Source organism: Meriones unguiculatus, chromosome 1 (genome assembly GCF_030254825.1).
Source record: "Meriones unguiculatus strain TT.TT164.6M chromosome 1, Bangor_MerUng_6.1, whole genome shotgun sequence".
NCBI classification, from domain to species: Eukaryota; Metazoa; Chordata; class Mammalia; order Rodentia; family Muridae; genus Meriones; species Meriones unguiculatus.
The window spans coordinates 56599451-56616750 of NC_083349.1; the positions used below are offsets into that span (position 1 = coordinate 56599451).

The following is a 17300-nucleotide window of genomic DNA, read 5'->3' on the forward strand; positions in this document are numbered from 1 at the left end:
TACAGCTGGAATACAAAGTGAATAAAATGTAATAAATGAAAAAATATAAAAAAATTAAAAGACAAACACAGAGAGAGAGAGTCTTACTGTGTAGCCCTGGCTGGCTTGGAATTCACTATGTAGACCAGGCTGGCCCCCAACTCACAGAATGCTGGGTTTAAAGGAGTGTGTTAAAAAAATGCACCTCCACACCCAGATTTATTTATTTATCTTATGTATATGAGTACTCTATCTTCATGTACACCTGCATGCTGGAAGAAGGCACCAGCTCTCACTATAGATGGTTGTGAGCCACCATGTGGGTTGCTGGGATTGAACTCAGGACCTCTTAGAAGAGCAGCCAGTGCTCTTAATCTCTGATCCACCTCTCCAGCCCCAGACGGGGAGTTCTTAAGGGGAGTTCTTAAGAAAACTCGCTGTCTATTGGGGCAGGAAGACCTTTTAAACAAAGTGTTTACCATTTAGCTTCCCTACAGTAATATAAACAAGGTTAACAGGAGTATGTGCTTTGGGTTATGGAAATGGGTTACTAAGTTTACTTTGTTTTTGAAAGCAGGGTCTCTATTTTATAGCCTATAGTTGGGCTGACCTACAACTATTTATCCCAGGCTGGCCTCTATAACTCATTGCAATCTTCCTGGCAAAGTCTCCTGAAAGACGGGATTATAAATGTGAGCCACCTTGTGCGCCTGGGCTACCAACTTTAAGTCACCGTAAGTTTCCCAAATGAAAATAGCCACAACACACAGAAACACTACCAATTATGTCTTTGTATTCTTAGAGTAAGAGAACCTATAATAAATACTTAAAGAATTATTTTTTCCAAAGGTAGTTTTACTGGTGCAAAGGAAAAATAAAAGTTCCTTTCTCTTTATAGGAGGCCTACATTTTTCCAATGTGTCCAGGATTTTCTATCTAGCAATGGACTTGCTAGCACTTCCTAACTTCTCACACTTTCCTCAGCCAGGAGTTCCTGGGGAGCAAGGAGAAGCATTTACATAGTCATTGACATAGAAGACATAGTCAGATCTCTGTCTGACGGAGCTGCAGTCTCTTGAGAGTCTGGAGTGGCAGCCCAGGGCAGGGAGGGCAGGCCTGGTGTGGTGTGGGCAAAGTGCAGGAGCAGAATGGAAGAAATCCCTCAGGAGTAATTCGTCAGGCTCTCAAAAAGGCCATTTCTGGGGATGAGATGTAACTCAGTCTGGCAAGTACCTGCCAGATGAAGGAGGCTCTGAGGTCATTCCCAGCACTGTATGGCACATGCCTGTAATCCTAGCACTTGGATCAAAAGTGCAAACTCACTCACCCTTAAGCTACTCAAGCAGTTTGAGGCCTTATCTCAAAATCAAAACAACACAATAAAAACCTTTCTGATGATAACACAGTCATTTCTCCATGGTCAGTATTTATTCCTTAACAATAATTTCACTTCAGGAATAGGGGTTTCTTCTGGCAATAAAAAATGTGACAAAATACAATATAACAAAGACCGAACTGAAGGAAACCCCAAATGAAGGGGGAAAGTATACCCATTCTCTAAAAATGGAGCATATCCAAAAATCACTCTATCCAAAATCAGCTCCCTTCCTGCCTGTTTTTGTATAAAATTGTTTCCTCTTTTCCTTGGCCCCGAGGCTCAAAATGCTGGGTTTATCTAGGGTAGTCTTTTCATTTCCTTCAAGTCTTAGAGCTAAATGGACCTCAAATTTGACAGATTCCTCCTGCATCTTTAATTCTAGTCACATAAACTTTTCTTTTTCCATCTTGTGGAGGTAGGAGGACAACATTTGAGAACCTGTTTTCTCTTTCTACCATGTGTGTCCAGAGGACTTAACTCAGGCTATCAAGCACCCTTTACCCACTGAGCCACCTCACTGGCCCCTAAGTAGTTTTATGATGTATCTCCTGCTAGTGGTAGAAGGGTTATATGTAGGTACATATACAAACATACCCACAAAATAAATCTGCTAGTGAGTGCATGAGTGGGTGGGAAGTCTATTGCAGAGTTGGAGGTGAAATGTTGTCTAGCCTGGGTAATAAGGAACAGCACTGAACTGGGCCTTGACTAGGAGGTCAAATCTGGATGAGATGGAACTAGTAGAGGGAACTGGGAAAGCACTCAGGAAACAGAGAATGAAGGCTGGTGCCCGGAACTAAAGGTCCAAGAGGTCAACGGTGAGAACAAAGGCTGGGACCAAGTACTGGTTATCTTTGAATGCCTGCTTGAGAGGCCTCAATTCTTGGGCTGCCAAATCATTTCCCTTCTAGTACTTGCATGTTCTTGGGAGCTGACAATTATTTCCACCAGGAAACACCAGGTGCTAAACAAAGCTGGCAGTTCCTTTGTCCTAATCGCTACCCCTCATTCCCCCCCCCCTGCCCCCAGCAAACACACAGGGTTTCTCTGTGTGGCCTTGGCTGTCCTGGACTCGCTTTGTAGACCAGCCTGGCCTCATATTTAGAGATCCACCTGCCTCTGTCTTCCAGAGTGCTGAGATCACAGGCCTGAGCCACCACACCCAGCTTGGCAGTCCCTTTGTGGTCACTCCTTCTGTACCTGTAAGAGAGCTGCTGCTTCAAAGGCTGATGTGTTCAGTATGAACACAGAGGGAATCAGGATGGAGAAAGGGCACCTACTCTGGGGATGTTGGTTCAAAACTGTAGACTGACCACAACCTAACAACAGCTATGATCAGTAAGACTGAGAATAAAACTAAATTAATTCTTCCTAAATTCCCTTTCATTTTACAGCCCTTACAAAGGGCTAAACTCCTATTACTTACAAACAAGTCATTCAGGTACTTCTGCCTGGAGTCCAAGGTTATATATAATCCAGTTCAATCAACACATGCAGTCTTACCAGTTACTATCCCTCTGTAGCTACTTTTTCTTAAGAGGAATAAATTACAACAGAGTTCATTTTAAACCATATGATAGTTTAGGCTCCTTTCTTTCTTTCTTAAAGACAAACTTAAAAAAAAGTATTTTACAAAAATATAAGAACATAGGCAGTTATTTAAGTCATCTTTTCCAGATATGTTATACATTCCCCAAATGCAAACTTATTGTTCCTGAGTGCACAAATGTAGAACAGTTACAGATAACATCAATATAGTAACATTCTCTATCTTGGTATGGGAATTAGGTATATACATATGTCTCTGTGAAAAATAATGTTCCTGATATAGTTCATCGTATCTAAGTTTTAAACCTCAATAAACCATAAACAAATACTAGTCAATGATAAGCATGCTAAAGTACATATAGATAATTACAGAAAAAATGTTGGTGATAGGCTCTAAGTGGAGGGTGTGTGATCCTTTTAAATTCTTTAAGTAGTGCAGGTGTGGTGCATGCCTTTAATTCCAGCACTTAGAAGGCAGAGGCATTCAGATCTCTGAGGTCAAGGCCAGTGTGGTGTACGGAGTGAGTTCTAGGTCAGAGTTACACAGAGAAAGCTTGCCTCAAAAAGAAAACAAAACGGTAAATACAATTCAAAATGAACACTGATAATACTCCATTACAGACTATGCTTGATAAAGTTGTAAAATGTTGTAACCTTGAGATAGGGGCTCACACTGTTAGCTGGGGCTGGCCTGGAACTCACTAGCAAACTTGCCATCACCCTGCTAAATCTAGACTAAAGTCATGCACTAACAAACCCAGCCAATAGCAGGCATTTTTGCCCCCTGACGCTCCCAAATCCTATACTTACCTCTTACAACACAGTCGTCTTTCTCCCTACATTATAATCTTTTGATGGCCATAAACAGTACTTAATTTCTATTTTTGTTCCCAATCCTTCTCATACTGGGTGAAAATTATGTGCTCAGTAATAACAGAATGGCAGAATGAAAGCCGAATATCGCTAAAGACCAGCATCTATTTTTAGCAGTTCATTTCTCATATATTCTAAAATTTAATCTGTTCAACTTGGAAAAACTTTCTCCTTCTCCCAAGCACATAAAACTTCCAAAAGTAAATTAAAAAACACACATCTGTATCCATTCAGCGTTCCATTTCTTAAACCTGACTCTGAAGGCCTAACATTCAATATTCGGAACGAATTCCAAGGAGGCCTCCTGGAATTTTATTTGTCCAAATCCTGGATAAACTCTGAACTAAGAGATTCCTGAAACTGAAACTCTGGGAAAAAAAAGATAGCAAATGAGATATTAAAAAGTCATATAGATAATTTGTCAATAAAACTAAGACACTTGAGTGAAGCCTTAAAGACTCTCGTCATCTACACGCCCACCAATCCGGACCCAGACTGGCTCCTCCCCTCCTCCATCCAATTACAAGCACTCAGACAGCTGGGGCGCATGCTACTTCCAGGATGTCAAGAGACCGAAGTGTGAGCCTCGGAACCCGCCTTCTTACGTTAACACTGCACAAACAACGCGGTCCTGCGGTGCAAGCTCCTGGGTCGGACCCGAACACCCGAGCCTAAGTCCCAAGCTCTACTTCCGGGCCGGTGTCTGCCCTGCACAAGGCTCTTACTCTCGCGGGGCCACGGGGGTCCGCATGGGAGAAATGTAATGATTCTCTAAGGACCACACGGTGATGCGGCATGTAAAAGAAGCTCCAAGGAAGACGCAGGCGACTCTCCAACTTGTTAGGGGTGTAGCGCTCGCGCGGGGCGGCCAGGGGACCAATCACAATCACCTCTCCCTTCCCTCCCTTCCCGCCGCGCGCTGGTGCTGAGGCCGCTCCCTGCGGTCCGGCCCCTGCAGGAGCCTCACGGCGCTGCTCGCCATACCTGCAGCCACCTGGTCCGCGGGCCCCTCCTGCTGACCCATGACGAAGTCTTGCACGAGGCCACACAGGGCGCCCATAGGCGCCGCTGCCTCCTCCAGAGCGGCGGCGGCAGCCATGACGCGAGCCAGAGACTGTGGGAGGGGAAGTGGGTGTTGCCACGAGATGCGTCTCTCCGCGCACGCGCCTCCACAGCCAATAGATGGACGCAGGGTCTGGGGGGCGGGGCACCCCAGGTCACGTGGCTGCCGGCTCTGGGCCAGGCGGTTCCTTAAGGGACCTAACGGCCCCTCCCCCAGAGGGCGGGGCCCGGATCGGGGCGCGGCACGGGGAGGGAAAGCGACTGCCGGGCACGCAGCCGGGGCGGTTGAGGGCGCATAATTCCCGGCTGCTCTCCCCCGGAGACTGACGGCAGGGCGGGCACCTGGCTGGGTGGGGCCGAGGGGCGGTACGCACCCTGGGGGAAGCCAATGAGAAAATCAGGCCCGGCCCGAGGGGCGGTGCCGTCGGTCACATGCGCACCTGGGGCGGCTGGCGGCGGTGGCGCGGGCACCCCGAGCGGGAGGAAGGGAGCGGGGCCGGGCCGGGGCGGGGTTAGGCAGGTGAGTGACAGGCTCCGGGGGGCCGGCCCCAGCTGGGAACCCCGAGTGATCCAGGAGTAGCTGCAGCGGTGTCCGCCCCCTCCCTCCTCCCCTCCAGCCGGGCTGGTCTCCGGCCGGTCACTGTCGCGGGCCCCCCTGGCCTGGCCACTTCCCTCTCCCCTGGCCCGCAAAGTTTGTGGCGAAGCCGGCGTCAGGCAGAGCGCGCCCCAGGGGAGATCCAGGAGCTCCCGATGTCTGGCTGCGGGAGCCGTTGACCCGGGCACGCCGCGGTTCGGGGCAGCAGCGTGGAGCAGCCGGCCGCCCGCCTCCTTCGGTGCATGGGGACCGGCTGAGAAGCCAGCATGGGCAACTGCGTGGGGAGACAGCGCCGGGAGAGGCCGGCTGCTCCGGGACACCCCCGCAAGCGAGCAGGTAACGCCGGGAAAGGCAACGGGGTCCCGGCGCGCAGCCAGTTGGCCCCTGCTTTACCCGAACCTTGGGGTTCCCGAGCGACCTCGCTCAGCGCCTGGGTTCCCCCATGGCTTCTTGGAGCCAGACGGGGGCCCTCCCCGGCGCGAGCTGGCTGGTAAGCGAGTTGGGGTAACTGCAAGCGCTGACCTGGCTGAGAGGCCAACTCACTCCCACCGGGAAGCTGGGGGTGGGGGGCGGAGGCAGGAAATGTTTCCAGACCGCGGCGAGGCCGGCGGAGGGGGCCGGGCGAGTGCGCCGTTGGTCTGGCAGCCCCGGCCGGGGTCGGACGTCTGCCGGCCGGGGCGCGGCGTGGGCAGCCTACGTCTCCAGAAGTCGGAGCGAGCGAGGCGAACACAGTCGCTCCTTCCAGAGAGTCACTGTGTCATTATCGGGTTGCAGATAGTGTCTGCGGGAACAGGACTTGCAAAAGCAGTGCAGGACCATGGGATAGAAATCTTTATTTTTTTCCCCCCAGCCCTCCGCAGGGCTTTTTAGAGCCTCCGGGCCGTCTGGGAGTCTGGGAAAGGTGGGGTGCGGGGTGAGCGTCGTCTTCCGTGTTTGTTAGCCTTCTCAGCCCTTGGAATGGGATCTCTCTCAACCATGAGAATGGGATCTGCTCTCTGGCAGTCTGCGAAGCTCCCAACAGCGCTGGCTCACTTTCTTGGTACACCCCTCCTGTCGTGGCGCTGCGTCTGAGGGTCATTTCCCTGGGTCTTGTACTCCCTTCTCTGAGGGTGTTGCAAGGAACTTATGCAAATGATAAACTGTGGCTGGCGCACAAAGGGACCTTCAACACTGGTCTGAATTTACAGATCTACCTCCCTTCTATGTAAAAACACAAATCAGAGAGGTTAAGCATCTTCTCCTAAGTCACACAGCTAGTTAGAAGTACTGCCGGGGCTGGAATCCGGCCTCTTCCTCCTCCTTGTTACCACATACCCTTTTATGTAAGAGGAGCCACAGTCGGAGTTGTTAATGAAGTGGAAACTCTAGTTGGAGTTTCCTGTCTGCTTTGACACCGAAGGTGTGTTGTTTTGCTTGTGGAAACTGGGAAGGAAGATGGGGAGAACCGTGGGGGAAGCAGGGAAGGATGTCTGTGTGGAGGACGGGATGACTTGTGCAAGCAGAAACGTTTTCAGAGGAGGATGGGGTAAAACAGCAAAATCCTCTTGAAAGCAACCCTGGCTGGCCACTCTTCCGGACAAGGACTTTTGATCATTCAGTCATTTGTTCCATCAGTCAACAAATACTTATTTATATGCACTTTTTATTTTTATGTCCTTGACTTTGCAGGCATGTTTTCATGGTTGACTACCTTTTCCTAACTCAAACTCCAAACTGCTTCCTTTCTCTGCTTATCCTTATCCTCGGTTCCTTTCTTTCTAATTTTTTTCTTCCAATGTTGAGAGTCAGGAGTTTACAGAAGCATTCTGCCACTGAGTTGCATCCCTACCCTCCCATTTTCCTCTTGCCCACCCTGACCTGCTGGATACCTGTGGCTCAGTTGGACATTCTGGGTTTTTCCATTACTCTCCAGAGATAGCTCACTTTGTCCATCCAAAAGACCCCTGTGTCCTAGTCACCGGCTTGACTTCCAGACCCCCATGCCTAGGTGGACTTAGGTACAGTGGATATCCTCAGGTTCAACCCTTCTAAAACAAGTTCTGCACTTGTTCACTCTGTTTATCCTTTTCTCTGCTGACTCGTCCGTGTCTTTCTGTCAGCTAGTCACAGGGACCTGCTAGTTGTTCCATCATCAGGGCTTACAAACATGTCCATTTCCACTTGCTTCATTCCCAGGCTACTTAAGCACATCTATTCCCCCAGGCTGCAGTGAGCTCTCTAGGGAGGCAGGCTCTCCATCAGTCAGTCACTCCTCCAATACCTGCACACAGTGTTCTGCTAGGAGCCACTGTGTGTCTAGACTGTAGATTTTATGTTCAAAATATCTTTTTTTTTTTTTAACCTTTTACCTCTACAAGACCTTTACCTTTCAAGACTGTACAAGTCTGGCCTGGTTCTTTTAGAACCATTTGCTTCCTTTCCCCTGACATTAAGGCCAGCAGTGTTTGCATATACCATTTTCCCTTTATGAGAACCCTTCTTTAGAGAACACCTCAGATCCTGAATTCAGCCACCTATCCTCTTTGTATTCATTTCTTTTCTTTGGAGACATGGCCTCACAACATAGTACATAAAGACTGCCTGGACCTCCCTATGTACCTAGTGGAGCCATGTAACTTAGGCTGGCCTTGAACTCTCTGGTCTCCAGAATGCTGGAATTATAGAGTCCACTACCACATTATACCTTAAACTTTTTTAATTAGTATAAAAATTATAGGTTTAATTTTTGACGTTTTCACAGTTGGTATCACATACTCTGCTCATAGCCATATCCCCCTGAAGCACCCTGCCCGGCAGCTCCCCATCCCCAGCGGAGTGACCGCTTCTGGGACACTTACTGTGCCACTCTGGTAACAATTACCTGCTCTATGTTATTAGTCTCGTCTTTGAAGTTCACAGTCCTCAATCAGCAGCCAATACTTCAAGCCTGGAGACGTGGGTTCTGTCTTTCCCTGTGTGTCGGTCAGTTTCTGCTACTCACTCACTCACTCACTCACTCACTCACACAAACAAACACACAACCACGTGCCCTTAGCACAGTGGCTCCTACAGAGGAATCACTCAGTATTTGTTAATGTAGAAGCTAACCTGGCATTATCCTGCCACTTTAATCTTTTATGGAAACATTTTGCTGAAGTATATCTACTTTTTTTTTTTTTTTTTTTTTTTTACCTGCTAGTAAATGGTTCTTTTAATTCTGTGGACCCTACTATGAATAGTTTTATTCATAAAGACCAAAGCCAAGGGCTACTTAGGAGGATGACAGATTTGGTACAAGGGAAGGAATCCCTCTTAACTTCACAGCATGTACTTGGCATCCTGTAACATCTGTGGCTTGTCTTTTGACAGGGACATAGTTTGGTGCTGTAAGACTGATGCCTAGAACTGCGGGGTGGCTCAGGGCCTGTATGTGAGGGACCGTCCGCTGAAATCTGCACAGGTGCAGATTGTGCCTGACCCTTCCCTGGAACTGAACCATAACTTTTGCTTGTCTTTGTTCTGAATGGAAGAGACACGGAACCCAAAGGCTGCTAAGGTGGCTCGGCAGGTAAAGGCACTTGGCACCAAGCTTGACTACCCAAGTTTAATTCTTGAGATCCACTTGATAAAAGGTGATGACAACCTCCTGAACTTTGTTCTCTGACTTTCACACTCATGTCCAGCACAAAGTATAAATGCGTGTATGTGCACGCACACTCACAAATACATGCAGAACACATGTTTTTAAAAGAGAGAGGGAGAGGCATGGTGGCAAACATTTTGAATCTGAGCATTCTGGACACAGAGGCAGGAGAATCTGAGTTTTAGACCAACCTTGTCTACATACTGAGTTTTGGGCCAGCCAGGGCTACATGGTGAGACCCTGTCTCAAAAATCAAAACAACAAGAAATTCGAGAAGAGCTTGAAGTGTAGCCCTAGGCCTCTGACCTGGACAAGTTGGCAAGCCTTCCTGAGCCCCATTTCTATTTTGTCAGAAGGGGACAAAGTTATTCAAGGACATTAGTGCTTTTTATCATCTTTCTAAGGGTGATTGTTCCAAATTGGAGTTATTGGACTGAAATGTACCTTATAAAGCTACTCTTTGTTTTTAATTCTGTCTTCTTGGTCATTTGACAAGTGAAATGGATTCAGTGCCCCTGGTCAAGGAATCTCGGTCAGAGGACAGTTTTGCTGGTGTTGGTTCTCTCCATCTACCATGTCATTTGTGGCAGTCAAACACAGGTGTTTGATAGTGATAGCAAGATCCTTTACCCACTGAGCCATCTTGTCACTGTTTTGTTTTTTAAATAGAAATAAATACTATTATTTATGTGTATTGTTCTCATGTCTGCAGGTACCCACAGAGGCCAGGAGAGTATTGGATCTCCTAGAGCTAGAGTTACCAGCATTTGTGAAACATTCAATTCAATGTGGGTGCTAGGCACTGAACTTAGGTTCTCTGGGATAGCAGCAAGTGCTCTGAACTGCTGAGCCAGCCATCTCTCTGGCCCCAAAATAACTATTATTTATTAGCCACATTTGCTTCAGTTCGTTCCTATTTGGAATTCATTTGAATGCTAACGATTGGGAAAGGAATATCATACATTTACAGTACTCTTGACTGTTTAGTGACAGCCTAAATATTTTTTGGGTAATAACAACTACAGATGTCAAAGAAACTAATTTATTTTTGAATATGTTTTTGAAACATAGTCTTTAATTTTTCTTAGCCCCCTTAAAGGTATTATTTAATTGCTGCTCTGAATGCACTCCAGGTGGGCTCAGGTTCCCTTTTGTAGGTGCTGGTTATCCTGGATGCTTCCAAGACTACGTGAGGATTTATTCCTGTAGAGGGTACTCCCTACACAGTACCTCAGGTAGATTAGTGTCCTGCCCAGCAGCTGGGTCCCCAGCCATGGCAGAGAGAAATCGAGATGGCAGAACAGGCAAGTCTGTCGTGTGGCCCCACCCTGTGAGAATGTGGCAGGGCTGAAACCCGAATGTCTGATCCTATGATGTGGATCCACTTACGTTCTCGACTCCCAAGCTCAGGGGGAAGAGCCCCAGGCCCTGCTCCAGCCTGGCTGGGCTTGGCTCTGTGGTTTCAGGGAGTCTGCTTCTTGTGGGGGCTGTGGCTAATCTTAAAGGAGTAATTGAGCTGCTTCTCCATGCACGGTAAATATTTACTGAGCACCAGGCACCTTGCTGGCTGTGGACAGGCATGGTCCTTGGCCACACAGAGCTTATAGAGTTGAGGGTACAGACAATAAACACAAGAAAGTTGCATATGGTTACCCATGTGATCGTGCTTACAGCTGTGTATTGTCTATGCTAGTGACGTCTCTATTTGTAATCTCAGCCCATCCTCTCTAACTCCAGCTTTGGAGAGTTCTCTATTCTATACCTCGACATCCCAACAGTTAGATCTCACATTTATACATCCGAGCCATGTGAATCCACACTCCTCTGTTACTCTCCCCTCCCAAACAGTTTCTGTTTCAGTTATTAGTGACTTCATTCTTCAGTTGCGCAGGCCCCCAAAATTCTCAAGTTTCCCTTGTCTCAAGTTCCATATCCATTAATCAATAAATCCTGTTGGCTTTTCCCTCAGTGTATTCTGAACCCGACTCTCTCCCTTCTGGCTTTTACCCTGGCTAAGCAAGCCATCAGCCTCTCAGCTGACCTTCCTGCTTCCTGCTTCGTCTCCTAACAGACTGTTTCTATCACAGCAGCCAGAGTGATGCTGTGAACTCCTAAGTCAGATTTTGTTCCTCTCTTGGTCAGCCCTCCCTGTGACTCCACAGCTCATTCAGCGTCCTTGTGATGGTCTACAAGGCACCCATTTACTTTTCTTCAAGCATCTGCTCTCTTTATTCCCCTTACCAGCTCCTTGAAATCCAAAATGGTCCCATCCTCTGCTTAGCCTCCCAGGCCATCCTTTTGGAAAATCATTACCCTTCCCTTTGGTCTTGGCATTGTCAATTTCCTTTCCCTGTTCTATTTTCCTCCATAATCCATATCTTCATCTAATACTGACTGGGTCCTCTTCCTTTGTGTAGTCAGAGATTTGGTCTTGAGTGCCAAGAGCAGTGCTTAACACAGTAGGTGCCTAGTCAGTATTTCTTGGATGAATTAGCATGTAACGGAGTTAGTGGGGTCTGTAGAAGATCCAAATAAGCCTTGTGTTAGGGCAGGTTTCCTGAGGATGGGACTTGGGCTACAACCTCAGAGGGCCTAGGACCAGCATGCCCCTTACCCAGGAATGGCTGTGCCTTCTAGTGCCTGAGCTATGATTCCCTTTAAGGGAGCATTATGCTGGGAGAAGGGTACTGAAGCTAGAGAGCCTCTTAGAGAAGTGGTAAAGGTCCCAGCCAGCCAGGAGCACTGTTGTTGGATATGCACAGGCTCACCTGCTGTTCATCGTCTGTAACTCATAGGGCCGGGAAGAGGTGGCCCTATGGACAATGAAGCAGGGAGTCAAACAATGTGGATTCCAGCTCTGCTGAAAAGAAACCTAGAGATTTCTTTAACCTCTTCCCTCCCCCCCCGCCTTATCCAGCTATTAAAAGGAGAACAAAGGTATATCTACTCCCTACCTAGTTCACAGAAATATGTGGCGACTTATATCAAACCTACATGGGCTTTGTCAGGTGTTGGTTGTGTTGAGGTCAAGAAGTATTGGGTAGTCAAGGTCAAATGCATTCAAAAAGGAGGGAGCATTTAATCTGTGCTATGCTCATGATTGGTTTTGTAGGACAGGCCATTTGTTTCATGCTTTGTTGATCCTGGCTTTCTATACAGATGTATATGTAAGCTGTGCACACATATGTATGTACACATATGACCATTTCTAATTTACTGCATTAAGAAGTTATGAGGACAGAGTTAGCTAAATAAATTTAGGTTCCTTCCATGGCTACATGATCTCAATCCAGGCTTTCATCTGACATTGGTAGGAAAAGCTTTGGTTCTTTTCTCCATTCTAGTTTGTGTGGCTTTGGATGAGCCTCTTGATCTCTTTAAGCCTCAGTTTCCCTGTTAGTATAATGGAGAGACTATCTCTCTGTTGACCTCTCAGAGGTTGTGAGACTGAAGCGAGACCCTGGATGAAAGGAGACTCTGTGAACTTAGAAGGTTTCTATTCAGAGCTACAGGATTTTTACAAAGACATATCCAGTGGGTTCCCCCTCTTTGAGATCACTGAAGGTTACTCTTTTTAAGGTGCACAACTATAAAAGGCCTAGTTAAAACCTATTTTTGGATGGGAATCACTGAGACGATTGAAAGTCTCCTGAGTAAGATAGGTGCAGGACGCAGCATAAAGAACGTTTGGTTGCTTTGTTGTTGAGCTCACACCTAGCATGCGTCAAGTGCCTGCTTTGTGGGGTGGGGGCCACAACAGGTCTTCTCAAAAGCTTGATAGCAGAAAGAAAAGAGTTCCGGGTGGTGAGAAAAGTGATGAGGCAGAAGGCCACTGAGTCATTCTACCTGATACTATATGTCTAATAATGTGAAGGCCCCTGAGGCCTAGGGCTGAGGACTCCCACCCGAGTGGTCCCACTGGTTCGTGTTTCCACCTATGAACCTTGCTTAGTCTTCTTTTTGAAAATCAGTGGTCACCTTTTTCCCTTTAACAAGCAACCTAGTTAATATGGGCCACTCAGGAAGTGGAGGAACATGAACTAGGAGTTCAGGGCCATTTCAGGCTACATAAGAAGTCTGAGGTCAGCATGGGCTGTACACTGAGACTCTGTCTCAATAAAATAAACAAAATCCCTATGGCTAGCCGTACACATAAGATGTATTTTAGTTTTTAATGGGACTAAAGGTGACAGTACAAATGCTAGGCAAGGGCTGCACCACGTAGCTGTGCCCTCTTTGGTCTCTGTAGCTCATGCTATATAGCCCAGGCTGGCTGTGAACTCATATTTGCTCAATGCCTTGCCTCTGCCTTCTGAGTGCTGGGTTTACAGGAGTGTGGCACCATGCCTGGCTAGCATGTTTTCAGTATTCATCCATATTGCAGCATGTGTCAGAGTGTCCTTTCAGAAAGAGAAATGATACCTCATTGTTCTGCTGTTTTGTTTCTGTATCTTTACAATATACACACATTTCTGTTGGGCTCATATAGTTTTCTCCAGTGTCCTAGGGAAACAGAAAGCGGAGTTTATTAGGACTAGAGAAAGATCAGTAGATCCAAACTTGAAGCCTGAGGGGTATCCCAAAGGGTGCAATACACGAACTTAGGTGTAGGCCAACATCTCCTTTGGTCAGAGATCTACCTTGCTTCTGGGTTTCTAACATCATGGCTGGTGCTTGGGAAAGATATGTTACTGTGTTCTGATAATTAATCTGGCTTCTAAATGCCATTTTACTCAGGCCTAAAGAGCCACTTGTCTTCTGTTCCTTTTGCAGACAAGAGGGGTAGACCTATGGTTCCCATAGGGGAATGCAGGGTATGTCCCAGCAGCTATTTGGTGAGCTGCTTGGCTGCCCAAAGCTGTGCATGCACTCTTAATGTTTCTCTCTCTCTCCCTCTCTTTCTCTCTCTCTCTCTCTTTCTCTCTCTCTCTCTCTCTTTGCCTACAAGGATAGTGTTTTTTCCCTTGCTTTCAGAGTATTCAAGAGGAAGACTGAGCTCTCTGGGCAGCACACTCGCACCACATCCTCAGCCTTGTTTCTTCATTGCCCTGAAGACAGCCTTTCAGGAGAGGGGCTGGAGCCTCTGCAGGCCTATGTCAATGTGGGGCTACAGGGTGGATGGCTCCTCATTTGTTCCTGTTTGTTCTGAGAGGCTGGTGCTAGGAGCCTAGAGTGGCGTGTATTGTTTCCAGAGCCTCAGCCTAGGTGCCTCAGAGTCAGCAAGCAGCCTGTCTGACAGGTGAGCCTGTAGACTATGGGGTTGTTTTTGAGGACTCAGAGATGCAGCTAGCTAGAGGTCATCTGGGGCACATCATGTTCCAGAAGCATCAGGTGCAGGATCCAGGTGAATCCTAATAACCAAAGGCTGCCATCATCATCTTTTAAACAGGTAGAGAAACAATCCCACAGAGACAGCTTTGCTGTCCAAGGTCACACAGCTTGTTGCACCACTGCACTGAAACCCTGGTGAGCTGAGTGAGATCTCAGAGTCCAGGCTTCTGGACACCACAGTTTAACCAAAGTTTATTGTCATTGAGTAGGAAAAAGAACAACTCTTTGTTCTAGTTTCTAGGTTTTTGTTTGTTTATTTGTTTTCGGTTTTTCGAGACAAGGTTTTTCTGTGTAGCCCTGGCTGGCTGTCCAGAAATTGTTCTGTAGACCAGGCTGGCTTTGAATTTAGAAATCTTCCTGCCTCTGCTTCCTGAGTGCTGGGATTAAAGGTATGCACCATTGCTTCCTGGCAATGTCCTGGACTCTTAATTCCATGCCCACAGTGTGTGTGTGTGTGTGTGTGTGTGTGTGTGTGTGTGTTGCTGTAGCCCCGCCCCACCCTGCCCACGGGAAGCACTCAGGCTGACAGCTGTGAGGCCTATACAACTTTGAATTTGGGGAGCTTTCCTACCTCTATTGTTGGTTCTACCTTGTCTAGTTCCCTGGCCCCAGACCACACCTTCACAGGCAGAAAGGCCCAGCCTGCATCCACTTGGCACATAGTAGGTACTTGATAGATGTACCTGGACTGCTGTTTGAGGGCTTAGAGCTGGAGGCGATGGAATCCTAGCCAAGATCTTGATCCTAAAGAGAAAAATGCCAGTAGAATGCAAATGCTGTTATTTCCTCTGCTTTCTTCCAGAGTGAACCCCCACTTTCCAACTCCCAGGTGCCAGGGACTTGAAGAAAGGAGTTGCCCACGCTTTGCAGCCTTTGAATTATTCTTAAACCCCCAAGGGAAAGAAGCAAGGGAGAGTCACGTTAGTAAAGTGCTTGCAGAATCAGGCGTCACTCTTTGTGATTAGTAAGATGAATGATCCCTTGCTTTGCTCAGCATTTTGTAGTTTTCAAAGTGCTTTCTCAACCACTGTGTACTGTTTGGTCCCCACAGCCTTCCTGATAGGTAGGCTGGGCAGGAATCACTTTTCTCCTTCCAGGCACTGAGATGTGATGAGGGTCCTGAGCTTCCCCAGGTTATTTAGTAGCAAATAGCAGAAGCCCAGGGGGAGGAGGCAGTTACTCTATGGCTTGCTCTTTCTCTCTCTTTCTCTCTCTCTCTCTCTCTCTCTGTGCTTGAATGGGTGTGTGTGTGTGTGTGTGTGTGTGTGTGTGTGTGTGTGTTTTGCCTGCATGTATGTTTGTGTACTGGTGTTCAGGGAGGCCAGAAGAGGGTGTAGGATCCCATGGAACTGGATTAACAGACTGTTTGTGAGCTGTCATGTGGGTGCTGGGAATTGAAACTGGGACCTCTGGAAGAGCAGCCTCCAATGCTTTGTTACTGTGTGTGAAAACCTCAGGGCAGAGCTTCAACTTCTGTCAGTGGAGTCCAGAATAACTTTAGAATACTCGGCTTCAGTGTGATAATGAGTGGGAGTGTGAGCTGGTGCCCACACCCATTTTAGAGAATGATGCTGGGTTTTTTACTGAAGATAACCCAAGGCAGAACACCTGGTCCTTTGAAGACTGTCTCTCTTCCCCAGTGTTGAGAGGGACAGAGGGAAGCTCATCCTCTCAGTTCGGAGTCTGCCAGTGGTCACCCTCTGACTCTGTCTGCAATTGAGAGTATAGTAGGACTGGCCATGAGTTTTCTTTAATTCACAAATACCAGAGTCTTTTCAGAGGAAGATTATGACATAGTTTTCTTTTGGTGACTGGAAACTGTAGTAATTAGAGTAAAAATGCTACTCATTTGGTGTCTGTTATCCCAGATCCTCTAGCTTATTAGCTATGTAATTTAGGGCAAGTTAATTTGAAATTTTTGGCTCTCAGTTTGTTCATCTATAAAGTGGAGAAGCAGTAGCTGCTTCAAAGGGTTGTAATGAGGATTAAATGAGCTATTCTGGGTAAAGAATTATGCCTCGGGCCCATTAAAGATACAGTGACTATTAGTTATTATCTACTACTACTTCTGTGCTTGGTGGCTGTCCTCTGTCTCATCCCCAGTTAAGATAACCAGTTGCAAGACTTATTCCTCAGTTAGCTACCGAGCCGCCCCCACCCCCTTTTTTGGCTTTTCAAGACAGGGTTTCTCCGTGTAGCCTTGGCTGTCCTGGAACTCACTCTGTAGACCAGGCTGGTCTCGAACTCACAGAGATCTGCCTGCCTCTGCCTCCTGAGTGCTGGGATTAAAGGCATGAGCCACCACTGCTCTACTAGCTCCTATTCTTTTTAATTCCATTTATTCAGGGAGACAAATTGTAAGCAAGTTGCCAGACAGTGATGTTATTATGGAGATAGTCTTGAATTCAGCTTCATTTTTGGAAATGTGAATCATTCATAAAAACTTGAGAACTTCAACTCTCATTAGTAGCAAATCATTGGCAGCACTCCCGGCTGGCCGCTCTTGCTGATGATTTCAGCAGCAGCCCGTGGCTGTTCTAGGCAATCTCCAAACAGACTTAGACTTTTCTTGTTCAGGAGGTCAAAGCTGGGGAGTGCACTCAGTTTGCTGGGGCCCACCTCCAGATTGGCTGAACTCCTGTCTGAGGCTCTTTGGGGCTTCCTTCATGGAGCTTTGCTCATTTGTCTGATGGAGGTCAGCTGTGGTCACGCATTTTCACCAGAACCACTCTGACATCTGATAAGCAGCAACTTAGACTCGACTCCTGTTGGTTTACATGTAGTAAGCATGACACTGGTCTTATATGATCATGCTGTAGTTGTTTCCTTCCCCTTCAGGTGAGTGTTTCCTCACTTTATGATATTAACTACCATGTGAGAAATGGAAAGGGGTTCACACAGGACAGAATGGA

General features: G+C 47.2%; 2 protein-coding genes across 5 annotated transcripts in view; one reads left to right on the top strand and one right to left on the bottom strand.

Moving 5' to 3' along the window:
• Positions 1–4919, bottom strand: part of Mms19 (MMS19 homolog, cytosolic iron-sulfur assembly component) — a 30447-nt gene extending 25528 nt beyond the window's left edge. For 3 of the 4 annotated variants that reach the window (XM_021661417.2, XM_060389594.1, XM_021661416.2), the window contains exon 1: positions 4763–4919. In XM_021661417.2, coding sequence (XP_021517092.1) covers positions 4763–4877 — 115 coding nt within the window. In that variant the 5' untranslated portion in view covers positions 4878–4919. The remainder of the gene's footprint in view (positions 1–4762) is intronic. The other variant, XM_060389602.1, reaches the window with a different exon arrangement.
• Positions 4920–5083: 164 nt separating this feature from the next.
• Ubtd1 (ubiquitin domain containing 1) overlaps positions 5084–17300 on the top strand; it is a 54814-nt gene continuing 42597 nt past the window's right edge. Inside the window, exon 1 of the mRNA XM_021661407.2 lies at positions 5084–5771. Coding sequence (XP_021517082.1) covers positions 5702–5771 — 70 coding nt within the window. The 5' untranslated portion in view covers positions 5084–5701. The remainder of the gene's footprint in view (positions 5772–17300) is intronic.